Consider the following 27,022-nt stretch of genomic DNA (forward strand, 5'->3'; position numbering starts at 1 on the left):
GTGTCATACTAGAAATTGAACGGATTATGGATTTAGAACTGTTGCAACCCATGTCGACATTATTATTAGGAGACCTCCCAGAGGAAATTACAAAAAATGACAGATATCTAATTAGAATGATGGGAGCTGCTGCCAAAAAATGATTACCCAAAAATGGCTTCACCCAGATCCACCAACGTTGGAAGATTGGCTGAGAAAACTTGAAGAAACTCGCAAGATGGAAAGACTAACATGTATGCTTAGACTACAACCAGATCTCTATGTAAGAAGGTGGGAGAAATGGCCTAATTTACATGGATCTGATGAATGATTGATCTTAAGCTCCTTCCAAATGTCATATAAATTACTGTTCATAAAACTTAAGTTTTTGCTAATGTTCATCCCTGACTTCTGTTTATATCATTCATCGGATAGATTATGTTACAATAGCCGACTGTTAATATGTTGTTTTGTCATTGTGAAATTGTTATGAAATGTTTGTATAATCAATTGTGAAACCTAATAAAAATCAAAAATATATAAAAAAAAAAGCATCAAATTCAGCAGAAATACTCCTTAGACATTCCTCTTTTGAAAAAAACGATTGGCCACTTGAATTTTCAGTCAGCATTCGGGTAGAGGTCAATTGAAGAATTACAAGTACACAGGGGTCAAAATTAAAAGATGCACCAATCATATTGAAACCTATACCACATTATTTATCTGATCATAAAGATTCCAAAAAGGTACAGTTTGGACAATGTGTGACTGAATTCTATGGAGTTACAGGATAAAAACAGCAAGAATGGCAGAGGGAAGGTGATGGTGTAGTGGCTAAGGTGTTGGGCTTGAGTCCAGAAGATCATGGGTACAAATCCCCACCTGACTGGAAAATCACTAAGGGCCCTTGGGCAAGCGCCTTGTATGGCAGCACCCTGACATCGGGGTGAATGTGAGGCATAATTGTAAAGCGCTTTGAGCGTCTGATTCAGATGGAAAAGCGCTATATAAATGCAGTCCATTTAAGAATGGTGACAAAGGTCAGTTTCTGTTTGTACAGGGGTCAAAAGTTAAAGTTTCTCCAATTTTGGGAAAAAGTGATGCAAATTATTAGTTGATTTAACAGGGTTTTAAAAAGGAATAGTTTGGACCATGTATCACGCTTAGTTGTCACGTTACGGGGTAACATATGTCACATGTCATAGAATCCAATGGACGCTGACCTTGTTTGACCTTTACTTTGGAGACCAAACATTCAACACTGTCAAAACTATTCCATTTATTAATCCTATTAGCTCAACCAATAATTTGCATCACTTTTACCAACATTGAAGCAACTTTAACTTTTGATCCCTGTACAAAATGACACTGACCTTTGTCACCATTCTTGCTATTTTTATACTGTAACTCCATAGAATTCAGTCACAGATTGTCCAAACTAGACCTTTTTGGAATCTTTATGATCAAGCAAATAATGTGGAATATTTTTCAATATGATTGGAGCATCTTGTAATTTTGACCTCTGTGTAATTCTTCAATTGACCCCAACCTGACCACTGAATGAAAATTCAAGTGGCCAATCGTTTTTTCAAGAGGAATGTCTAAGGAGTATTTCTGCCAAATTTGATGCTTTTATCAACATTTGCAGGATTGTTTCAGTTATCTGCTGCACTACTTAGCCATAATGGCAGTAAGCGCCACAGGTCTGTAGTCATTCAGGGGTCTGATGTTACTTTGCTTGGGCACTGGGATGATGGTGGCAGTTTTGAAGCAAGTTGGTACGGTAGCTTTGGACAGAGATCTGTTAAAAAATATCTGCAAAGACATCTGCCAACTGGTGGGCGCAGTCTTTGACCACCCTCCCTGGAATTCCATCAGGCCCCTCTGCCTGTCTGGTGTTCACAGACTTAAAGATGTGCCTCACCTCCTCTGCAGAAACAGTGAGCGGATAGTCTGTGTCAGCAGGTGGGGATAGGTCCATTGTTAAGCCCTTTTGTTTCAAAACAGGCATAAAAGTGACTGAGCTCCTCAGCCAAGGAGACACTGATGTCTACAGGTGGTTGACGGCTGGCTGCCTCTGTGGTTTGTGATCTGCTGGATGCCCTGCTACACACGTGTCGGATCTCTATTGATAAAATGGTCTTCAATCTTTGCCTTGTATGCAGCTTTAGCCTGCCTAATGCCTTTTTTCAAATTGTGCCTAGCTGAGCTGTACAATGCTGTGTCACCTGATTTAAAAGCTGCATCATGGTCTCGCAGTAGAGCCTGGACCTCCATACTCATCCAGGGTTTCAATCAATCAATCAATCAACATTTATTTATAAAGCACTTTACAGCACCAACTGCTGTCCAAAGTGATTAACATTAAAAACACAAATTCACAAAAATAAAACACATATAGAATAAAATTTTAAAACAGCATATAAAAACAGAACATGTCACCTCCCCACTAAGTGTTAAAAGCCAGTTTAAATAAATAGGTCTTTAACTTAGATTTAAAAAGTGCTAGGTCAGGAATAGTACGTAACTCAAGAGGTAGCTCATTCCACAGTCTCGGGCCAGCTACCGCGAAAGCATGATCACCCCAGCGTTTATATCGTGACCTTGGAACATCTAAGTAAAGCTGGCCAGACGCCCTTAATGTCCTACTGTAGGTGCGCAAAGTTAAAATTTCAGACAAGTAGGGAGGTGCAAGGCCATAAATAGCTTTAAAAACAAACATTAAAATTTTAAAATCAATTCTAAAACGAACTGGAAGCCAGTGGAGTGAGTACAGGACGGGTGTAATATGCTCACGTCTAAAAGTGTTTGTCAAAAGATGAGCAGCAGCATTCTGCACCAACTGGAGACGTGCAAGAGACGACTGATTAATGCCCGAATAAAGTGCATTACAATAATCAAGTCGGGAGCTGATGAAAGCATGAATGGCCGTCTCAAGATCACGTCTACTGAGAAAGTGCTTTATTTTAGCCAAAAGGCGAAGTTGGAAAAAAATAGCTTTGACAACAGAGTTTATCTGTTGATCGAACCTCAAACAGCTGTCAAATATCACTCCCAAATTCTTCACAGCTGGTTTTACATAGTTAGCCAAAGCACCAAAATTTGGTGTTACCACATTTGGTTTGCCAGAGCGCTCAAACACCATGATTTCAGTTTTACCATCATTCAGGTAAAGGCAGTTTTGGGACAGCCACTGCTTTACATCACGAATACAATTAAATAATGATGACAAAGCTGTTGGGAAAGTGTAGGTACACGGACCCACAACAGGGGGCGCAAATGAACGGACAATGGAGTAGGTCAAATAACAACACTTTACTGTTGTGAATGTGCACAACAAATACAACAGATTACAACAATAGACAGGTGTCAATTCACAAAGGTGTCGTGTGGGCAGGCTCGAAGATAGGAGACGCCTGTCCAAAGCAGAACCGGAACCACACGATTTCCTCCGCCACCAGACCCCGGAAATACTGGAGCCGCCAAGTCCCGAACTCCCAGGTGGCTACTGCCTCCGCGTGTCGGACCTGGTACTGCTGGCGAGGAACAAAAAAGCAATTAAAGGAGGGCACGTTTGCACCCAGGAATCCGTACGGCAGGAAAAACTACCTCCACCTCTCGTTGGAAAAGTAGTCCACACTACAACGCACAAAGTCACAAAAATAGCACTGTCAATCAGTCAGCTGAGGTACGTTACCTTCCAGGTAGAATGATATCTTGGCAAAGAGGTGGAGACGTCGTCCTGCTGATATACCCCTGCCGATCAGATGATTGGTAACAGCTGTTGCAGGTGATGCGTGACAGCTGTCACCCTGGCTGCTCCTGTGAGGCGGCTGCGCCCTCTGGTGCCTGGAGCCCGCACTCCAGACAGGGCGCCCTCTGGTGGTGGGCCAGCAGTACCTCCTCTTCTGGCGGCCCACACAACAAAAGCATCACTCCCATTAGTCCTCACAGGCAGATAGATTTGTAGATCATCTGCATAACAATGAAAGGACAGGTTGTGCTGGGTTATAATTGACCCCAATGGCAGAATGTACAAAGAAAATAGAATCAGCCCAAGAACAGAACCCTGTGGCACTCCACAGCACAGAGGAGCAGTTGATGAGGAGAGGTCCCCAATCATGACAGAAAAGCTCCTTTCATCCAAATATGATCTAAACCACTTAAGTGCAGTACCATGAATGCCAATAAAATGTTCTAACCGGGAAACAAGTACTGTGTGATCCACAGTATCAAAGGCTGCTGTGAGGTCCAACAGAACCAGCACAGCAGGATTCCCTGCATCCACCGACAGAGTAATATCATTATGAACTTTTAAAAGTGCTGACTCAGTGCTGTGTCGTGATCTAAACCCAGACTGGAATTTTTCAAGGATGAGATTGTCTTCTAAAAATGATTGTAACTGTAAAAAGACAACCTTTTCTAAAACCTTAGATAGAAATGGCATGAGACACAGGTCTAAAATTAGATAAAACTGATGAGTCCAGGTGAGGTTTTTTAAGAAGAGGTCGAACCACAGCATGTTTAAAAGCAGCTGTTTTATAACATCAGCAAGAGATGCAAAAGAAATGGGCTCAAACTGCTCGAGCACAGCAGAATGTGCACGAGGAGCAGACAACTCAACATTTCGTTAGGGAATGTCTGGATGAGTGTATTGATGGAAATATTTTCAGCACAGGTTCTGATATAACAGAGCACAGTGAAGGTATATTCATTTCACCTTGTAGGAGGGTTCTCCTCTTGGCCTCAGTCACAGGCTCTATTTCTCCCCAGGGGGCCTCATACCACTGCATTTTTGTGCTCCTTTTTCCCATAGGCATTGATGGCCGAGTTGTACACAGCATCTCAGAGGTGGGACCACTTGGCATCAATGACACCCTCCTCACCTTCCAGTGTATCTTCAGTGAGGGTTTCTTGCAACTGGCTAATGAACTACTGTGTTTTCTCTGTGCTGCCAACACAGCAGGTGTTGATGCGTGTGTGACCCTTCTTCTTGGAGTGGTGCAGCTTCCTTGAAGCTACAAGCACCTTGCTGGCTACAAGGGAGTGATCTGTATTGCAGTCTGCACTAAGGTAGCTGCGGGTGAGGAGAACGCTGGAAAGGTCTGCACACCTGGTGATGACTAGATCCAACTGGTGCCAGTGGCGGGACCGCAGGTGTCTCCAAGACACCTGGTGGATATCCTTGCATTTGAAGAAGGTGTTGGTCACACATAGGCCATAGTAGCAGCACAGCTCCATTAGTTGTTGACTGTCATTTATCTTGCCCCTTCTGTAGGCACCTAGGCAGGTGGGCCAGGCCTTGTGATCAGTACCCACTCTGGTGTTGAAGTCTCCCAGTAGGTTTCCGTGCTGGGAATCCCAGATATCACTTCATCTAGGGACTCGTAGAACTGGTCTTTTTCCTCTGGGTTGGAGTAGAGGGTTGGTGCATCTGCACTGGCGATGGTGGCTGGGCCTGAAGATGTTGAAAGTCGGAGGGCAAGGATTCTCTCATTGCCAGTTGATAGTGGCTCAATGCATGCAACCAGGGTGTTCTTCACAGCAAAACAGACACCATCCTGAAGGGATTTGTCCAAGGACTTCCCTTGCCAAAAGAAGGTGTAAGTTGCTTCCTTGATGGTACTGCTGCCTGCCAGCCGAGTTTCCTGGAGGCAGGCAATGTCAGCATTTAGTTGTGAGAGTTCCCTGTCAATGACGACAGTTTTGTGGGCATTGTCAATTTGCTGCAGATCAGCAGAGAGGCCAGGGCACATGGTCCTCGTGTTCCAGCTTGCAAAACAAAGCTTTGCAAATGTTGAATCAATTCAATTTCAATTTAATTTTCAATTTATTTTCATTTACATAACGCCACATCACAACAGAGTTGCCTCAAAGCGCATCACACAGGTAAGGTCTAACCTTACCAACTCCCAGAGCAACAGTGGTAAGGAAAAACTCCCTCTGAGGAAGAAACCTCAAGCAGACCAGACTCAAAAGGGTGACCCTCTGCTTGGGCCATGATACAAACATAAATTACAGAACAATTCACAGAACAGTTATACAGGAAAAGGTGTTGGTGCACAGGACAGGAGGATCGCCAGCACAAATACAACTCCCATCTCTGGATGGAGCTGCACCTTAAACAGAGAGGAAAAAACTGAATCAGGCATCAGAAGGACAAGAAATACAGTATAGTTTGTCAGCATTAAACAAGAAGAAAAACAGAGAAATACTAAGGTGATCACCGGCCACTAGCCCTAAACTTCACTAAAAGACCCAGAATTTAGGTAAAATTGAGGCCGCGGTCCGCTCCAATTACTAATAAAATGAATTAAAAGAGTAAAAAGCGTAAAACAAAACTGTACCAGTATGCTGCCATATGAAAGGGAAAATAAGTGCGTCTTAAGTCTGGGCTTGAAAGTCTCCACAGAATCTGACTGTTTTATTGATGCAGGGAGATCATTCCACAGAACAGGGACACGATAAGAGAAAACTCTGTGACCCACAGACTTCTTATTCACCTTAGGGACACAAAGTAGTCCTGCACCCTGAGAACACAGAGCCCGGGCCGGTACGTAAGGTTTAATTAGGTCAGCTAGGTAGGGAGGTGCCAGTCCATGAATAATTTTATAGGTTAGTAGCAGAACCTTAAAATCTGATCTCACTGGGACAGGAAGCCAGTGAAGAGATGCTAAAATGGGTGTAATGTGGTTGTACTTTGTGGTATCACTGTAAGAAAAACACAGAAGAAACATTACACAAACTGATGGTGACAAACAACAGCAATGCAGTGACAAGAAGAACAATTAATGGACGAATAGAAGCTCAGAAATATGCTGGTTAACATGTTCTGGGTTTTACGGAGTGAACATGTGTTACGTGAACAAAATCTAATGTCGTAAGATGTGCGACCACATGAATAATTGTGAGACAGTTCAGTGCAGGCATCATGCCGGGGTTCATGGCCCCACAGAGTGCCTCAGGCCAGTGAGACAGCACCTGCACAGCAACAATGGAAATAACTGTTTTCACTTTCTTGTGTCATCCATGTATTGTTAACATATTTAAAATTATATTATGTACTTACATTGGGGTCTTTGTGTTTATCTCTGTGTTAACAGTCTTTTAGGTTTCACTTGATTTTTGCAGTTCCTTCTCACGTGTGTTCAGGTTATGACTTTAGGCCCGTTTCCACGACACAAAGTAGCACTACTCAGCTCGACTCTACTTGTTTTTTTGCTTTTCCATTAGGGTTAGTACCGGGTGCTTTTTTCTGGTATCTGCTGAGGAGCAGTTTCAGGCGAGCCAAGCCGATACTAAAATGTGACGTCAACAGGCTGCCAGTCATTGATTGGTCAGACAGTGTCGTCACTGGAGGAGTGATGGGCGTGACGTCCGACAGAAGAATCAAACCTGCCATTTTTAAATACTCGCAGCAGCGTACAGCAACCGTGCCTTTCTTTCATTTCATGCCAAGTTTTTTTTTACTCACACTAAAACCACACTGTGGTCTGTGGATGAGTTGCGGACATTTCTGTATTTGGTGGCAGAGGAGAGAGAGAGCTGGATGAAGCAATCCGATCTCCCAGTTTTTGGCCGTGCATGGGTACTGGACATTACAGCAATGCAGAGAAAAGCTTACAAGCAACAACGGAACCACAACGGCTGGAGTAGGTCAGACCGAAAGGGCTTCGACCACAGGACACCGACCAGCGAGCAACAGGAGGCAGGATGACCGCAACTTGGCCACGGCTTTGCTGGAGGCGACGATGGTAAGTGTTTTTGTGACTTTGTAATCCATAGTCTGCATGAAAGTACCGTTAACGTTACTTATCCCATTGGTGGGAAGCACACTTTAACAAACAAGGATATCTTGAGTCTAAACTTGTGTTAAAGTAACATCGTTGTCTCATGTATGTGGACACAGTAAGCTAGCTGATTGCTAACTAGCGAGCCAGCTAACTCCATGCTCCATTTTAAAGTAATAATTTCTGACAAAAAAAAACAAAAACACCTAAAGTCAGCATGACAACAAATGTGTACATCTGACTAATTTAGTGTCACTGCTGTTCTGTGGAATGATCTCCCTGCATCAATAAAACAATCAGATTCTGTGGAGATTTTCAAGTCCAGACTTAAGACGCACTTATTTTCCCTTTCATATGGCAGCATACTGGTACAGTTTTGTTTTATGCTTTTTACTCTTTAAATTCATTTTATTAGTAATTGGAGCGGGCTGCAGCCTCAACGTAACCTAAATTCTGGGTCTGTTAGTGAAGTTTAGGGCTAGTGGCCTGCGATCACCTTAGTATTTCTTCTGCTTTTCTTGTTTAATGCTGACAAATTATACTGTATTTGTTGTCTTTCTGATGCCTGATTCTGTTTTTTCTCTCTGTTTAAGGTGCAGCTCCATCCAGAGATGGGAGTTGTATTTGTGTTGGCGATCCTCCTGTCCTGTGCACCAACAGCATTTCCTGTATATTCATTTTGTGAATTGTTCTGTAATTTATGTCTGTATCATGGCCCAAGCAGAGGGTCACCCCTTTGAGTCTGGTCTGCTTGAGGTTTCTTCCTCAGAGGGAGTTTTTTCTTACCACTGTTGCTCTGAGGGTTAGTAAGGTTAGACCTTACCTGTGTCAAGCACCTTGAGGCAACTCTGTTTTGATTTGGTGCTATATAAATGAAAATAAATTGAAATTTACTGTGATTTTTTTTTTTTTTTTTTGGTCCATGTCACCATTTCGTGTAGTTTTTGTTGAAGAAACCAGTTCCATAAGCAAGGAGGGTTCGACCACCAGTTTCAACATCTGTATTAACATCCAGCACCACACAGCAACGTGTTATTGCTGGTAAGAATAAATGTCTCACGTCACGTAGCTTTTAGCTCCAAAATGTATTTCCTAAATACAATATATATACAGGGTGACCCCCCCCCCCCACCCCGAAAGAAAACAGAATCCAGAAATATTGTAATAAATCCCACAAAGATCCAACAAACTCCAACTAATCAGACCATTTTGAGCATAATTTTAAAAGAACATGACTTTTATGCAAAACGAAAAAGATAACTGGAACTTTGGGGAATAATTATACTGAAGTTGTTGTTTTTTTGTAGGATTTATTACAATTCTTATGGGTTTTTTGGTGTATGTATGTTTTTATATATTTTTTTAATTTGCTTTTGTTAATCACTTCCTATTTCTACCTTGTCCAGGCAAGAGAAAAAGGAGCCTGTTCTAGCAGGAGAATCTGTCCATCCTGAGTGATGTTGAGGTTGAAGTTGGGATCAGTGTGATCAACACATCCGACTGGGTAAAAAAGTATTTAGTCAGTCCCTGATTGTGCAAGTTGTCCTACTTAGAAAGATGAGAGAGGTCTGTAATTTTCATCATAGGTACACTTCAACTGTGAGAGACAAAATGAGAAAAAAAAAATCTAGAAAATCATATTGTACAATTTTTAAAGAATTTATTTGTAAATTATGGTGGAAAATAAGTATTTGGTCACCCACAAACAAGTAAGATTTCTGGCTCTCACAGACCTGTAACTTCTTCTTTAAGACGCTCTTCTGTCCTCCACCTGTTACCTGTATTAATGGCACCTGTTGGAACTCGCTATCTGCATAAAAGACACCTGTCCACAGCCTCAAACAGTCAGACTCCAAACTCAACCAAGACCAAGACCAAAGAGCTGTTGAAGGACACCAGGAGGAAAATTGTAGATGTGGACCAGGCTGGGAAGAGTGAATCTACAATAGTCAAGCAGGTTGGTGTGAATAAATCAACTGTGGGAGCAATTGTAAGAAAATGGAAGACATACAAGACCATTGATAATCTCCCTCGATCTGGGGCTCCATGCAAGATGTCATCCCGTGGGGTCAAAATGATCATGAGAACGGTGAACAAAAATCCCAGAACTACACGGAGGGACCTAATGAATGACCTGCAGAGAGATGGGACCAAAGTAACAAAGGCTACACACTATGCAGAGAGGGACTCAAATCCTGCAGTGCCAGGCATGTCCTCCTGCTTAAGACAGTACATGTCCAGGCCCGTCTGAAGTTTGCCAGAGAGCATATGGATGATCCAGAAGAGGATTGGGAGAATATCATGTGGTCAGATGAAACCAAAATAGAACATTTTGGTAAAAACTCAACTCGTTGTGTTTGGAGGAAGAAGAATGCTGAATTGCATTCCAAGAACACCATATCTACTGTGAAGCATGGGGGAGGAAACATCATGCTTTGGGGCTGTTTTTCTGCAAAGGGGACAGGATGACTGATCCGTGTTAAGGGAAGAATGAACGTGGCCATGTATCATGAGACTTTAAGACAAAACCTCCTTCCATCAGTGAGAGGGCTGGGTCTTCCAGCATGACAATGATCCCAAACACACCGTTCAGGCAACGAAGGAGTGGCTCCATAAAAAGCATTTCAAGGTCCTGGAGTGGCCGAGCCAGTCTCCAGACCTCAACCCCATAGAAAATTTGTGGAGGGAGTTGAAAGTCCGTGTTGCCCAGCGACAGCCCCAAAACATCACTGCTCTAGAGGAAATCTGCATGGAGGAATGGGCCAAAATACCAGCTAGTGTGTGCAAACCTGGTGAAGACTTACAGGAAACGTTTGACCTCTGTCATTGCCAACAAAGATTACGAGGTCTGTTAGAAAAGTATCGGACCTTTTTATTTTTTGCAAAAACCTGATGGATTTGAATCGTGTGCGTGCATGAGCAAACCTTGAACTTTCGTGCGCATGTGTGAACTTTTTCACGCCTGTCGATTGCGTCATTTCCTGGTAAGCAGCCTTTGTGTGAGGTGTGTGTCGTGCGCTCGGCGGATTTTCATTTCAAGGAAAAGACGGAACGACTGGAGCAGCGCCGCATCAAATTTTGCCAGAAACTGGGCGACAGCCACGTGGAAACCATTCGGAAGATTCAGACGGCTTTTGGTGACGATCCTCTGGGCATCACACAGATTAAGGAGTGGTACAACCGGTTTAAAGACGGCCGCACAACGGTGGAGAGCGAGCCGCGCTCCGGTCGGCCATCAACATGCTGAAATGACCAGATCATTCCAAAGTGAACACTGTGGTGATGCGGGACCATTGTGTGACTATCCAAGAAATTGTGGAAGAGGTGGACATCAGCACTTTTTCGGTACATTCCACTGTGACAGAAGATTTGGCCATGAAGAGTGGTGGTGAAATTCATGCTGCTGCTGACGGCGGAGCAAAAGCGCCTCCGTGTTGAAGTCTCACAGGACATGTTGTGACATGTTCACCTCTTCCACCATTTCTCGGATAGTCACACGACTGAAAAGTCACCGAAAGCTGTCTGAATCTTCTGAATGGTTTCCACCTGGCTGTCGCCCAGCAAAATTTGATGCGGCGCTGCTCCAGTCGTTCCATCTTTTTCCTTGAAATGAATATCCGACGAGTGCACTGCAAATGTCCCACACAAAGGCTGCTTACCAGAAAATGATGCAATCGACAGGCGTGAAAAAGTTCACGCATGTGCACGAAGATTCAAGGTTGGCTCATGCAAGCACACGTGATTCAAATCCATCAGGTTTTTGCAAAAAATAAAAAGGTCCGATACTTTTCTAACAGACCTCGTATGTTACAAAATATTGAGTTGAACTTTTGTTATTGACCAAATACTTATTTTCCACCATAATTTACAAATAAATTCTTTAAAAATCCTACAATGTGATTTCCTGGATTTTTTTTTTCTCATGTTGTCTCTCATAGTTGAAGTGTACCTATGATGAAAATTACAGACCTCTCTCATCTTTCTAAGTAGGACAACTTGCACAATCACGGACTGAATCAATACTTTTTGGCCCCACTGTATGTAGAGGTTTGGGCCCCCCTGATGATTTTCATGATTTTCCTTTATAAATCATTGGTTGTCTGGATCAGCAATTTCAGTTAAATACAGTGAGGAAAATAAGTATTTGAACACCTGTGAAAATCAATGTTAATATTTGGTACAGTAGCCTTTGTTTGCAATTAAAGAGGTCAAACGTTTCCTGTAGATTCTTCCCAGGTTTGCACATACTGTAGCAGGGATTTTGGTCCATTCCTCCACACAGATCTTCTCTAGATCAGCCAGGTTACTGGGCTGTCACTGAGAAACATGAGGTTGAGCTCCCTCCAAAGATTTTCTGTTGGGTTTAGGTCTGGAGACTGGCTAGTCCACTCCAGACCCTTGATATGCTTCTTACGGAGCCCCTCCTTGGTTATACTGGCTGTGTGCTTCGTGTTATTGTCATGTTGGAAGACCCATCCATGACCCATCTTCAATGGTCTAACTGAGGGAAGGAGGTTGTTCCCCAAAATCTCGCAATACATGGCCCCAGTCATCCTCTTCTTAATACAGTGCAGTCGTCCTGTCCCATGTGCAGAAAAACACCCCCAAAGCATGATACTTCCACCCCCATGCTTCACAGTAGGGACGGTGTTTTTGGGATGGTACTCAGCATTCTTCTTCCTCCAAACACGGCGAGTGGAATTAAGACCAAAAAGTTCTATTTTGGTCTCATCTGACCACGGCTTTCTCCCATGACTCCTCTGGATCATCCAGATGGCAAACTTAAGACGGGCCTGGACGTGTGCTGATTTAAGCAGGGGAACCTTCTGTGTCATGCATGATTTTAACCCATGACGTCTTAGTGTATTAACCACAGTAACCTTGGAAACAGTGGTGCCAGCTCTCTTCAGGTCATTGACCAGCTCCTCCCATGCAGTTCTGGGCTGATTCCTCACCTTTCTTAGGATCATTGATACGCCATGAGGTGGGATCTTGCATGGAGCCCCAGTCCGAGGGAGACTGACAGTCATGTTTAGCTTCTTCCATTTTGTAATAATTGCTCCAACAGTTGATCTTTTTTCACCAAGCTGCTTGGCAGTTTCCCCGTAGCCCTTTCCAGCCTTGTGGAGGTCTGCAATTTTGTCTCTGATGTCTTTGGACAGCTCTTTGGTCTTACCCATGTTAGTAGTTGGAGTCTTACCTTTTGGGTGGGGTGGACAGGTGTCTTTATGCAGCTAACGTCCTCAAATAGGTGCTTCTAATTTGGAATAATAAGTGGAGTGGAGGTGGACTTTTTAGAGGCAGAATAACAGGTCTTTGAGGGCCAGAATTTCTGCTGATTGGCAGGTGTTGAAATACTTATTTGCAGCAGTAACATGCAAATAAATTATTAAAAAAATCATACTTTGTGATTTCCAGATTTTTTTTTTTTTTTTTTTTTTTGGATTATGTCTCTCACAGTGGACATGCACCTAAGATGAAAATTTCAGACCCCTCCATGATTTGTAAGTGGGAGAACTTGCAAAATTGCAGGGTGTTCAAATACTTATTTTCCTCACTGTATATCATATAGCAGACAAACACACTGATATTTGAGAAGTGAAATGAAGTTTATAGTATTTACAGAAAGTGTGCAATAATTCTTTAAACAAAATTAGGCAGGTGCATAAATTTGGGCACCCTTGTCATTTTATGGATTTGAATACATTTAGCAGTAATTATTGGAACACAAAATTGGTTTGGTAAGCTCACTGACCCTTGACCTCCTTACACAGGTGAATCCAACCATGAGAAAGGGTATTTAAGGTGGCCATTTGCAAATGTTTCCCGTTTTTGCATCTTTTCCAATGAGTGGCAACATGGGAGCCTCTAAACAACTCTCGAATGACCAGAAAGCGAATGTTCAGTGTTAAAGTGCTGTGGACTGATGAAACTAAAACTGAGTTATTTGGACATAACAAGGGGCGGTATGCATGGCTGAAAAAGAACACAGCATTCCAAGAAAAACACTTGCTACCTACAGAAAAATTTGGAGGTGGTTCCATCATGCTGTGGGGCTGTGTGGCCAGTGCAGGTACTGGGAATCTTGTTAAAGTTGAGGGTCACATGGATTCCAGTTAATATCAGCAGATTCTTGAGAACAATGTTCATGAATCAGTGACAAAGTTGAAGTTGCTACGGGGCTGGATCTTTCAACAAGACAACGACCCTAAACACTGCTCAAAATCTACTAAGGCATTCATGCAGAGGAACAAGTACAATGTTCTGGAATGGCCATCTCAGTCCCCAGACCTGAATATTATTTAAAATCTGTGGTGTGATTGTAAGCGGGCTGTCCATGCTCAGAAACCAACAAACCTGAGATGTTTTGTAAAGAAGAATGGTCCAAAATACCTTCAACCAGAATCCAGACTCTCATTGGAAGCTATAGGTTCAAGCGTTTAGAAGATGTTACTTCTGCAAAAGGAGGATCTACTAAATATTGATGTATTTTTTCTGTTGGGGTGCCCAAATTTATGCACCTGCCTAATTTTGTTTAAAGAATTATTGCACTTTCTGTAAATCCTATAAACTTCATTTCACTTCTAAAATATCTGTGTTTGTCTGCTATATGATATATTTAACTGAAATTTCTGATTCAAGCAACCAATGATTTATAAAGGAAAATCATGAAAATCATCGGGGGGCACAAACTTTTACATACAACTGTAAACAAAAAGGTTTATTCACGTCAGTGAAGGCACCATTACATCAAGGAATTCTGGCTATACGAGGTTTAGGGTTTAATGTGATGTAACATTTTACCACAAACTATTGTACTGTGCTGTATAATTCTGCTGGATGACTTATTCCAAACCAGAAGTAATTCATTCAGATATTTTGAACAACCAGTTTTACTGTCTGTTTACATTTATGACCCCATTAAATGTAAAACTTATTTTACTACTGGATTATGCTTAAACAGCTTTTCAAACTGTTGGCATTTAGTTTAAATCAGTAAACCTTGGTAACTTTTACAAATCAAACTGTTTCACAGTGAAACATAACCAGTGTATAACATGTAGGCAAATGACGACAAAGGTGTCCCATTCAGTGTCGTGAGCTTTTGTGGTGGTGACTCTGAGAAAACCATCTGAAACACACACAGCATACATATTTTAATTAGTGCTGTCAGGTAATTAAAAAATAATGTAATTGATTACAGTGTCTGTGATTAGTTAATCTAAATGAATCATTTAATTGCATGTATATTTAAAAAAAAAAACCTCGGGTCTGTGTGTGTTTGGGGCATTTAATCTGGTAAAAAAAAAGGGATCTGGGTTATTTCTGTTGCACATGTCAAGAAGGTGTTAAACAATCTTAAATTGGGAGAACTGTGTAACTGTAATTAGGATGGGCTAAAGGCAGACAGATTTCATTGTGTATGTACGGAATTGTGGGAGTTTGGATGCTGATTCTGCACAATATGACTCCTTTAATCCTCTGGGGCCGACAACGTCATATACGATGGCTAAGACCAACCTTTACTAAATTATAAATAACTTTTTAATGATATGAGATAGAAACGTACTTTTTTTTGCTGAAAAGTTAACTCCACGGACTTTCCAGCCAGCCATTGGCCATCTTTGTACTCCTCATAGAAGCTGTGTGATGACGTGCGCAATGTGAGTGTCCAATCGGAATTGGTTCATGTCACATGGGTTTCCAAAATCCAACTGTAGGGCAGATTCACCTCGTGAAAAGCCAAAGATCGTTTTCAGGAGTGATGTGTTATGAGTTGGCCCGTTTGAATAGCCCCCTGGGTGCTGCAATGAGTACATACTATTAGTACATACTCAGTGTGCCCTGCGCCATTACGCACAGTGATAAGTGAAAGCAGGAGCAGATGGAGAGCCTCTGATGACAATCTCACGTGCTCAAACAAAGAGTGTGTAACTATCAGGATTGCTCCACTAGTTTGCATATAAATGTTACTGGATAACTCTGTTGCTTTCTCTGCGTAAAGCACTTCTTTACCATATCAATGGAGTGAGGGGGAGGGGCCGCTCCTCAGACTGTAAGTAGCCAAAGTGGGCCAAAGTGTGAATGAAAGCTGCTTTAGGAGCAGCACAGAACACTCCAAATCACAGTAGAAGTTTGTGTTGGAACCTTTGTGTAATAGCAGACAGAAATTGCTTTGATGAGACAAACAAAACGCATAGACCATTTTGTATATATTGTTCAAAATGTGCATTTGTGTTTATTGTTTGAACCTTTTTGTTGTACAGTCTTTCACACAGGACCTCAAATTACCTTTATAAAGTGTCAAAACAGTTGTTTATTATAGTTTGCTGTATTTTGAATAAATGTGTGTGGAAAATTATTTTCCACACACATTTACACAGGTTGTCCTGAAAAAAAGAGACATAAAACTTGATTGTGGGATGCAGGGAGAGCTGTTAACAATAATAAAACATTTATGCCTGTCCAAAAAATGCCCTCGGACCCGAGGGTTAATAATGATCTTATTAGATTTCATATTTAAATTTTCAATTGAACATTAAAATCTGGATGAAAAACATGAATCAAATGCTTTTAATAGCTTTTAAGCCAGTTCGAGTTCAGTGACGTTAATTCACGGTCATTAAAACAGAACACTTTTGAATGTCAGCAAACACACAAACTCACACATTTGAGATTTAACTAAGTTATCAGAGCAAGTTACTTCTTTGGTATGAAAAGTACTGACATTGAACACATTTATTGCTCTCAGAAATGAGTCTTTATTTACAGACCACTGACGTCTAAACAGAATGGACCAAAGTGTGACTGAAGGCATTATAGGTGCTGTAATTAATTAATCTAAATTAACTCTTTATCAGCCTGCAGTTTTTACAACATTGTACACTGGACTTATTATTTACAAACTATCCTTGAAGCTTATTGTCATACGTTGTCTCTTTAGCCGCTTGTGTCCTCTCGTCTTCACCTTCATATTCTCGTACGACTTCCCAAAATCTTCTGTACTTTTCAAGTGTGTTTCATCTTGCCGCCTGTAGCTTTCTCTTAAAAACCCACAGAGCAGAAAGCACGCGGCATCCGTTTGTGGCTTGTATAAATCAACGTCACAGCAGTTTGCTCTGACGACCCCGCCCGTGTTGACGAGGTTCTATTGGTAGTGGAAAAAAAAAAAACACCTGGCACCAAACAGTAGAGTAGTGTGCCAAGTAGTACTAGTTCTGTGTAGTGGAAAAGGGCCTTTAGGGTCAAGTGTTCTCTGCTGTGCTCCTTTTGTCAGTACATGTTCTTTTGTCAGTTCAGGTGTGCCTCATTAGTGCAGCTGGTTATTTAAGGTCCCATTTTGTGTTCGTCTTTGCTGGCCCATTGTTAAATGCCATTTGTACGTCTGGTTTGTTGGTGGTATGTACAACCCCAATTTCAATGAAGTTGGGACGTTGTGTAAAATGTAAATAAAAACAGAATACAATGATTTTCAAATCCTCTTCAACCTACATTCAATTAAATACACCACAAAGACAAGATATTTAATGTTCAAACTGATAAACTTTATTCTTTTTGTGCAAATATTTGCTCATTTTGAAATGGATGCCTGCAGCAGGTTTCAAAAAAGCTGGGATAGGGGCAACAAAAGACTGGAAAAACTGATGAATGCTCAAAGAACACCTGTTTGGAAAAGTGAGTGTCATGGTTGGGTATAAAAGGAGCATCCCCAAAGAGCTCAGCAAAAATGGGGTGAGGATCACCACTTTGTGAACAACTGCATGAAAAAATAGTCCAACACTTTAAGAACAATGTTTCTCAATATTCAATTGTAAGGAATTTAGGGATTCCATCATCTACAGTCCATAATATAATCAGAAGATTCAGAAAATCTGGAGAACTTTCTACACGTAAGCGGCAAGGGCAAAAACCAACATTTGAATGCCCGTGACCTTCGATCCCTCAGGTGACACTGCATTAAAAACCAACATCACTGTGTAAAGGATCTTACCGCGTGGGCTCAGGAACACTTCAGAAAACCATTGTCAGTTAACACAGTTCGTCGCTACATCTACAAGTGAAAGTTAAAACTCAACCATGCAAAGTGAAAGTCAAACATCAACAACATCCAGAAACGCCGCCGCCTTCTCTGGGCCCGAGCTCATTTGAAATGGACAGACACAAAGTGGAAAAGTGTGCTGTAGTCTGATGAGTCCACATTTCAAATTGTTTCTGGAAATCATGGACGTCGTGTCCTCTGGACAAAAGAGGAAAAAGACCATCCAGATTGTTACCAGCACAAAGTTCAAAAGCCAGCATCTGTGATGGTATGGGGGTGTGTTAATGCCCATGACATGGACAACTTACACATCTGTGATGGTATGGGGGTGTGTTAGTGCCCATGGCATGGACAACTTACACATCTGTGATGGTATGGGGCTGTGTTAGTGCCCATGGCATGGACAACTTACACATCTGTGATGTCACCATCAATGCTGGAAGGTACATCCAGGTTTTGGTGCAACACATGCTGCCATCCAAGCAACGTCTTTTTCAGGGACGTCCCTGATTATTTCAGCAAGACAATGCCAAGACACATTCTGCACGTGTTACAACAGCGTGGCTTCGTGGTAAAAGAGTGCGGGTACTAGACTGACCTGCCTGCAGTCCAGACCTGTCGCCCACTGAAAATGTGTGGCGCATTATGAAGCGAAAATACGACAACGGAGACCCAGAACTGTTGAACAACTGAAGTCGTACATCAAGCAAGAATGGGAAAGAATTCCACCTACAAAGCTTCAACAATTAGTGTCCTCAGTTCCCAAACACTTATTGAGTGTTGTTAGAAGGAAAGGTGATGTAACACAGTGGGAAACATACCACTGTCCAACTTTTTTTGAAACATGTTGCAGGCATCCATTTAAAAATGAGCAAATATTTGCACAAAAACAATAAAGTTTATCAGTTTGAACATTAAATATCTTGTCTTTGTGGTGGATTCAGTTGAATATAGGTTGAAGAGGATTTGAAAATCATTGGATTCTGTTTTTATTTACATTTTACACAACGTCCCAACTTCATTGGAATTGGGGTTGTATTTTGTGCATTATTGACCATTGAAATTCTTTGTTTAATGGTTTGAGTTCAAGGTATTTCCAGTGGCTTAAAGCATTGCACTCCTTTTGTTTGCTCATCCTGTTTTACTGGATTTTTCTCCTCACCCTGCGTTTTGGGTTAGTTTGTATTGTTGTTGGACCCACTCCTATTTTTGTATTTTTGGCTCACTGACTGTGTATTAATTTTTATTTTACTGAATTCCCTTGGTGCATTGCAGCACAACATCTGTTTTTGCATTATTCATTATCATCTCATCTTAAACCGCTTATCTAAGATCGGGTTGAGTGTGAAACAGCTCTAGCAGGGGACCCCAGACCTCCCTTTCCAGGCCACATTGTCCACCTCTGACTGGGAGATCCCGAGGCGCCCAAGCCAGTGTGGAGATATAATCTCAATTTCAATTTCTTTTCATTTATATAGCACCAAATCACAACAAGGTTGCCCGAAGGCGCTTCACACAAGTAAGGTCTAACCTTACCAACCCCCAGAGCAACAGTGGTAAAGAAAAACTCCCTCTGAGGAAGAAACCTCAAGCAGGCCAGACTCAAAGGGGTGACCCTCTGCTTGGGCCATGATACAGACATAAATTACAGAACAATTCACAAAATGAATATACAGGAAATGCTGCCGGTGCACAGGACAGGAGGGTCTCCAGCACAAATACCACACCCATCTCTGGAAGGAGCTGCACCTTAAACAGAGAGAAAAAACAGAATCAGGCATCAGAAAGACAAGAAATACAGTATAATTTGTCAGCATTAAACAACAAGAAAAACAGAAGAAATACTAAGGTGATTGCCGGCCACGAGCCCTAAGCCTCACTAAAAGACCCAGAATTTAGGTAAAGTTTACTAATAAAATGAATTTAAAGAGTAAAAAGTGTAAAACAAAACTATACCAGTATGCTAACCATACAAAAGGGAAAATAAGTGTGTCTTAAGTCTGGACTTGAAAGTCTCCACAGAATCTGTTTTACTGATGCAGGGAGATCATTCCACAGAACAGGGGCACAATAAAAGTCCTGGGTCTTCCCCGGGGTCTCCACCCAGATGGACGTGCCTGGAACACCTCCCTAGGGAGACGCCCAGGAGGCATCCTTATCAGATGCCCGAACCACCTCAGCTGGCTTCTTTCAACACGAAAGAGCAGTGGCTCTACTCTGAGCTCCCCACGATGATGGAACTTTTCACCCTCTCTCTAAGGAAGACATCCCAGCCGCTTCACACTCAGCTGGGAACCGATCCTGTGAGTGTTGGTCACTGGCCGATGAAGTCAACAGGACTAAATCATCTGCAAAAAGCAATGATGAGACCCTGAGCCCACCAAACTGGAAACCCTCCTCCCACCGACTACGCCTCAATATCCTGTCCATGAATATCACAAACAGGATTGGTGACAAGGCACAGCCCTGGCAGAGGCCAAACAAGTCTGACTTACCGCCGAGCACCCAAACACAGCTCTCCTTTGTGAGTACAGAGATTGGATGACCCTGAGAAGGGACCCCTCCCAGGGTACCCAATCATACACCTTCTCCAAGTCCACAAAACACATGTAGACTGGGTGGGCATACTCTCAGGCCCCCTCCAGGATCCTTTTGAGAGTGAAAAGCTGGTCGGTTGTTCCATGACCAGGACGGAACCCGCATTGTTCCTCTTCAATCAGAGGTTCGACTATCGGCCGAACCCTCTTTTCTAGCACCCTGGAGCAGACTTTACCAGGGACGCTGAGTAGTGTGATGCCCCTGTAGTTGGCACACACTCTCTGGTCCCCCTTTTTAAATATGGGGACCACCACCACAGTTTGCCACTCCTTAGGCACTGTCCCAGACCTCAACACAATGTTGAAGAGACATCTCATTCAAGACGGTCCCTCCACACCCACAGCCTTCAGCATTTCTGGATGGATCTCATCAACCCCCAGGGCCTTGCCAATGCGGAGTTGTTTGACTACCTCAGTTACTTCCACCGTGGAAATTGATGATAATCCCCCATCGGCTTCCAGCTCTGCCCTGACTACAGAGGGCGCTCTGGTCTGATGCAGGAGTTCCTCAAAGTGTTTCTTCCAGCGCCGGATTACATCCTCAGTTGAGGCCAACAGAGTCCCATCCTTACTGTAGACAGCTTGGATGGTTCTACATTTTCCCCTCCTGAGGTGCCTCACGGTCCACCAGAAGCACCTTAGTGCCAATCGAAAGTCCTTCTACATGGTTGCCCGAACTCCTGCCACACCTGCTGCTTTGGCCCCACACAGCAGACACTGCCACCCTTCGGGCCTGTCGGTACCTTGCAACTGCCTCCAGAGTCCTCTGAGATAGCATATCCCGGAAGGACTCTTTCAGTCGGACAGCTTCCCTGACCACCAGTGTCCATCACAGAGTTCGAGGGTTGCCACCCCTTGAGGCACCTATGGCCTTCAGTCCACAGCTCCCTGCTGCAGCTTCAGCAATGGGAGCTTTGAACATTAACCGTTCTGGTTCAAAGACCCTAACCTCCACAGGGATGCTACAAAAGCTCCGCCAGAGGTGTGAGTTGAAGATCTGTCGGACAGTGGGCTCCTCCAGATGTTCACCCGCACTATCCATTTGGGCTTACCAGGTCTGTCAAAAGTCCTCCCTCACCCTCTGATCCAACTCACCACCAGATGGTGATCAGTTGACAGCTCTGCCCGTCTCTTCACCGAGTGTTCAGAACATGTAGCCTCAGATACGATAGGATCATTATTGATCCAAAATACATAAATACACCAAATGACAAACGTTCGCTCTCCCCAGTTTCTCGTTTCTGCATGATCAAACCCATACACATACGTACGTGCACACTTGGCTATTATAATATACTGCAATTTCTGGACTATAAGCTGCTACTTTTTCACACGCTTTGAACACTGCGACTTGAACAATGATGCGGCTAATTTATGGATTTTTAGTCTTATAAATCAAAATACGTCAATTGATGCTGTCCATTAATTGGCTGAAAGCTACGGTCCTCATGTGGTGTAAATTCACACACACAGTAAATATAAATTCTTACCTGTTAATTTTAGTGTACTCATCAACATGTCCTGAATAAAATGTGTGAAAATACTTACTTGCTTGCCTCCCAGGGTCGATGGACACAGTGGGATCAGGCACAGGAGCGGCTGTTGTCTTGGGAAGGAGATGTGGCAAACTGACGAAGGGAAGCTGAGCTTTCTCCTGCGGTCTGTAACCGATTTGTTGCCCACACCAAGCAATTTGAAAGTCTGGAGCAGAGGAAGACCCATCTTGCAACCAATGTGGAGCAGCCACCTGCACACTGAACCACATCCTATCGGGGTGCCCAAAGGCACTGGCAGAAGGGCGCTACAGATGGAGGCACGATAAAGTTGTCACGGAAATTACCAAATGGGTGGAGCAGCAGTGGTTCAAGGCCAACAACAAGCAGGCTCAAGTGCCTGAAGCCATAAAATTCATGAGTGAAGGAGAAATTGCTCCTAAGATCAGCACAGCAGATAAAAACCTACCCTCCACCTTGGAACGCACCTCCAGTGGATTTTAAGAAGCTTGTCTTCCCACAGGACGTGACAGTGACCTCACTTCGACCAGACATGGTCTTATTGTCCAGGAGCACAAAAACCATCATAGTGGCAGAGCTCACAGCACCCTGGGAAGAAAGGCTGGACATGTCTCACCAACTGAAGCTAGCCAAGTACCAGGACGTGATCGATGAAGCTGTTATAAATGGATGACATGCAACCATCTTTCCTATTGACATTGGCTGCCGTAGGTTTCCTGCAAAGTCAGTGCGCCTCTTCCTCCAGTTGTGCCTGGACCCTCAACAGGTGAAGAAAGCCACCAGGGATACAGCTGTGGCAGCTGAGTCCAGCTCAGGATGGCTGTGCCTAAAGAGAGACCACAGCTGGAACTCTTCCGCAGGTGAAGCCTAGTCAGTCTTCGCTGCCCCACTCAGGCGTGGTGTACAGATTAAGGAGCGAAACACCTGTGAACCTGAGATGCCTACTGACGACGCGGAAGGGTTTCCAAAAATGTGGCTCCAAGGAATACCATCTCAGATGACGACCTGCATCACCATTTTCAGAGTCGCTCCTGCAGTCGCAGCTTGTGGCAAAGTATCTTTGATGTTTACTTCACCTTGCAGTCCCTCTGGCACTTTTGTGCTACAGTTGCGCCACGTCACATCAGTCAGCGGAGCCTTCTCTCCGTCTTCCCCACAGGTCTCTGTCTTTGCGCTACAAGTTGAAAAAGTCACAGCACCTCATCTTGTTTACCACAGACACCAGCCGATCCAGGCTGCATGCCATGACATAACCTCATGATCCACAAAGAAAAAAAAATTTAATTGCTCAGCTGTCCATGTGAAGCAGAGATGCTGTGTGACACCGCACTCGCGCTGGATGCGCTGATGATTCATTTACGGTACGTATTTAATTAAACGTTTCCATCTAACATCTTTCTGTGTAAATATCTCATGTTACAACGTGGAGACCCCCAGCTTATTGACAAATGCGGCCTATTTATGGACATTTTCTTTATTCTTTTTAGAATTGGTGGGTGTGGCTTGTGTTCAAGTGTGCTCTGTAGTCCGGAAATTACAGTAGATATTTTTGCCAACTAAAATGTTTAATCAGTTTTACTATGGGACTAAGTGGAATTGCTGAGTTGCATAAAAATAACTAACTTTTCTGCAAAAATAAAGCGGGATGTGAAGCATTATCCTGACATCAGTGTGTTTGTGTGAATGTGAGGCATATTTGTAAAAGCGCTTTGAGCATCTGATGCAGATGGAAAAGCGCTACATACAGTAGTTTTCAGAATAATAGTAGTGCTATGTGTCTAAAAAGATTAATCCAGGTTTTGAGTATATTTCTTATTGTTACATGGGAAACAAGGTACCAGTAGATTCTCACAAATCCAACAAGACCAAGCATTCATGATATGCACACTCTTAAGGCTATGAAATTGGGCTATTAGTAAAAAAAAAAAAAGTAGAAAAGGGGTGTTCACAATAATAGTAGTGTGGCATTCAGTCAGTGAGTTCATCAATTTTGTGGAACAAACAGGTGTGAATCAGGTGTCCCCTATTTAAGGATGAAGCCAGCACCTGTTGAACATGCTTTTCTCTTTGAAAGCCTGAGGAAAATGGGACGTTCAAGACATTGTTCAGAAGAACAGCATAGTTTGATTAAAAAGTTGATTGGAGAGGGGAAAACTTATACGCAGGTGCAAAAAAATTATAGGCTGTTCATCTACAATGATCTCCAATGCTTTAAAATGGACAAAAAAAAAAGACGCGTGGAAGAAAACGGAAAACAACCATCAAAATGGATAGAAGAATAACCAGAATGGCAAAGGCTCACCCATTGATCAGCTCCAGGATGATCAAAGACAGTCTGGAGTTACCTGTAAGTGCTGTGACAGTTAGAAGACGCCTGTGTGAAGCTAATTTATTTGCAAGAATCCCCCGCAGAGTCCCTCTGTTAAATAAAAGACATGTGCAGAAGAGGTTACAATTTGCCAAAGAACACATCAACTGGCCTAAAGAGAAATGGAGGAATATTTTGTGGACTGATGAGAGTAAAATTGTTCTTTTTGGGTCCAAGGGCCGCAGACAGTTTGTGAGACGACCCCCAAACTCTGAATTCAAGCCACAGTTCACAGTGAAGACAGTGAAGCATCATGATATGGGCATGTTTCTCCTACTATGGTGTTGGGCCTATATATCACATACCAGGTATCATGGATCAGTTTGGATATGTCAAAATACTTGAAGAGGTCATGTTGCCTTATGCTGAAGAGGACATGCCCTTGAAATGGGTGTTTCAACAAGACAATGACCCCAAGCACACTAGTAAACAAGCAAAATCTTGGTTCCAAACCAAAAAAATTAATGCCTCGCAGATGTGAAGAAATCATGAAAAACTGTGGTTATACAACTAAATACTAGTTTAGTGATTCACAGGATTGATAAAAAAGCAGTTTGAACATAATAGTTTTGAGTTTGTAGCGTCAACAGCAGATGCTACTATTATTGTGAACACCCCCTTTTCTACTTTTTTTTACTAATAGACCAATTTCATAGTCTTAAGAGTGTGCATATCATGAATGCTTGGTCTTGTTGGATTTGTGAGAATCTACTGAATCTACTGGTACCTTGTTTCCCATGTAACAATAAGAAATATACTCAAAACCTGGATTAATCTTTTTAGTCACATAGCACTATTATTGTGAACACTACTGTAAATACAGTCCATTTAGTATTTTTTTAAAGCTCAGACATAACTGAGTCCGTTTGGGGTTCTGGCTTTAAGATCAGGTCTGTTCGGGTGATGGAAGCCATCAATATGAAAACGATGAAGGCTCCTCGGTTCTTAATCTTATCACACAAACATGTAGGGTGCGATGTCAGTTTAAAGACAAAGAAAAGGTGAAAATGTGCAAAATAAAATACTAATACCACACACACAAAACAGTATAACTAAAGTATTAAAAAAGATGAGATACACACCAACACACACTATAACTTATGAAAGTATTTCAATAAAATTATTCAAATAAACAGGATTAAGAACATAAATGTATGGTTGTTGTGATCCGTATGGAGTATTGGACGGCCGGTGGTCGTCGTCGTCTTCAGGATGAGGATTCATCCATCCTGGAGTCGTGTCCTCTCATCAAGTCATCTTTTAAAATCACATCTTATGCTGCGCTGATGTCACATGATGCTTGTCCAGCACTTCTGAACCTCGTGTGTTTGAACGTCTCCTCATTCTCTGGACCAGCTGAAACATTTTGTGAGCTGATAAATAAAATCTAATTTATTTATTAGGTAAGACACAGAAAGACGGATCAAAGTCTCAGGTTCACTCAGAAAAAATGGTGTTTGCTGGACAGATCTACAGCGCCCCCTGCTGGTTAGAATCTGAAAGATGAACACTCAGTTGATCTTTTTTAGATAATTTGCCGAATGTGATGTCTGTCTCCAGGTAACAGGATGAAGGCGGAGCTTCTGAAGGCTGCTCACACAGTGGGAGACTCCATACGCCACCTAGTGGACACTGTCAGAACACACACTAACCATGTGACACTGTAGTGTTTTGTCCTTTTTATTTACTGTGTGAACATGAATTTAAATAAAGTCTTAAAACAATCTGTTTCAATTGCTGTGAACATATGAAATGGAAATATAAAAACCAGGAAAAGGCAAGGGGGTCTGACCTCTGACCTCATCTGTCCAGACAAGCTTTTTGTTCGTCTCAGAGACGCTGAAGGCATCTTGTTGTCTGTTGCTACCTTTGACCTGTTCCACAGCAGGTGCGGCCCCGCCTCCCCCTCCTCCTCCTCTTCCTGCTGGTAGCATGTGGGAGGGGTTTGGTGGGAGGAGCTGAGGTGGAGCGTGGGAGTTTCCTGCTGTGTCCTGCCTGCCTGCGTCCTCTTTTGTACGCCGACGGGCCTGTCCTCTCCCTTGGCCCCTCCCTCCCCCCTCGCCCCAACCTGCTGGTTGTGTGCACTGGGGGAGGGGCCATGTCAGAAGTCCTGCCCCGCCTCCGGGGCGGTTCCTGTTTGGCAGCGTGCACCGAGTCCTTATCAACTGTGGTGACAGATGACCTTTGAAATTTGACCCTGGGTGAGCCTGAGGCGGGCTGTTCTGCGTTCAGGTCCGGACTCAGACTTCGGAACAGCTGTCGGACACAGGGCGGTGGCGGCGTTACAGCGGAGCTGCAGCGCCACAGGAGTCCTTTAGGAGCGTTCTTCAGGATCCGGTTGGTGCTTGGATCATAGAACCTGAAAGGAAGCCGTTTGTATTTGACCTTTAACCCCTGAATATCCTGCTGCACTGGCCTCTTCTTCTTCCTGCAGCGCTTGGAGGCGGACCTTGATGATGGCATGAGTTTGGAGGCGGGACTGGTGGGGGAACAGAGGAGATAGATGAGAGGTGTGTGAGTCTGGAGGGGAGTGATGATGTGGGAGTAGGACGGGGGGAGGCACTGCCAGGTGAGGGCGCTGTGCACCTCGGGAGTCAGTGGATCCTGATTGGCTGGAAGGACACTTGTGGACGTGGCCTGTGAAGCAGACTGACAGATCCCAGGGAGGGCCCGCTGTGGAGTCTGAGTGCCGTGACTCACCCTGACCACCTGGAAAAGTGAGAGAATACCACAGG

At 43.1% G+C, this 27,022-nt stretch overlaps 2 protein-coding genes across 3 annotated transcripts in view; one reads left to right on the top strand and one right to left on the bottom strand.

The window, feature by feature from the left end:
* Nucleotides 1-25,975, top strand: part of dytn (dystrotelin) — a 114,677-nt gene extending 88,702 nt beyond the window's left edge. The window contains exon 14 of the mRNA XM_034182528.1: nucleotides 25,848-25,975. Coding sequence (XP_034038419.1) covers nucleotides 25,848-25,954 — 107 coding nt within the window. The 3' untranslated portion in view covers nucleotides 25,955-25,975. The remainder of the gene's footprint in view (nucleotides 1-25,847) is intronic.
* Nucleotides 25,976-26,030: 55 nt separating this feature from the next.
* The window catches only part of zdbf2 (zinc finger, DBF-type containing 2), a 49,808-nt gene continuing 48,816 nt past the window's right edge, over nucleotides 26,031-27,022 (bottom strand). For both annotated transcript variants that reach the window (XM_034179945.1, XM_034179940.1), the window contains one exon: nucleotides 26,031-26,996. In XM_034179945.1, coding sequence (XP_034035836.1) covers nucleotides 26,151-26,996 — 846 coding nt within the window. In that variant the 3' untranslated portion in view covers nucleotides 26,031-26,150. The remainder of the gene's footprint in view (nucleotides 26,997-27,022) is intronic.

The sequence above is a fragment of the Thalassophryne amazonica genome, chromosome 1 (genome assembly GCF_902500255.1).
Source record: "Thalassophryne amazonica chromosome 1, fThaAma1.1, whole genome shotgun sequence".
Taxonomy (NCBI): Eukaryota; Metazoa; Chordata; class Actinopteri; order Batrachoidiformes; family Batrachoididae; genus Thalassophryne; species Thalassophryne amazonica.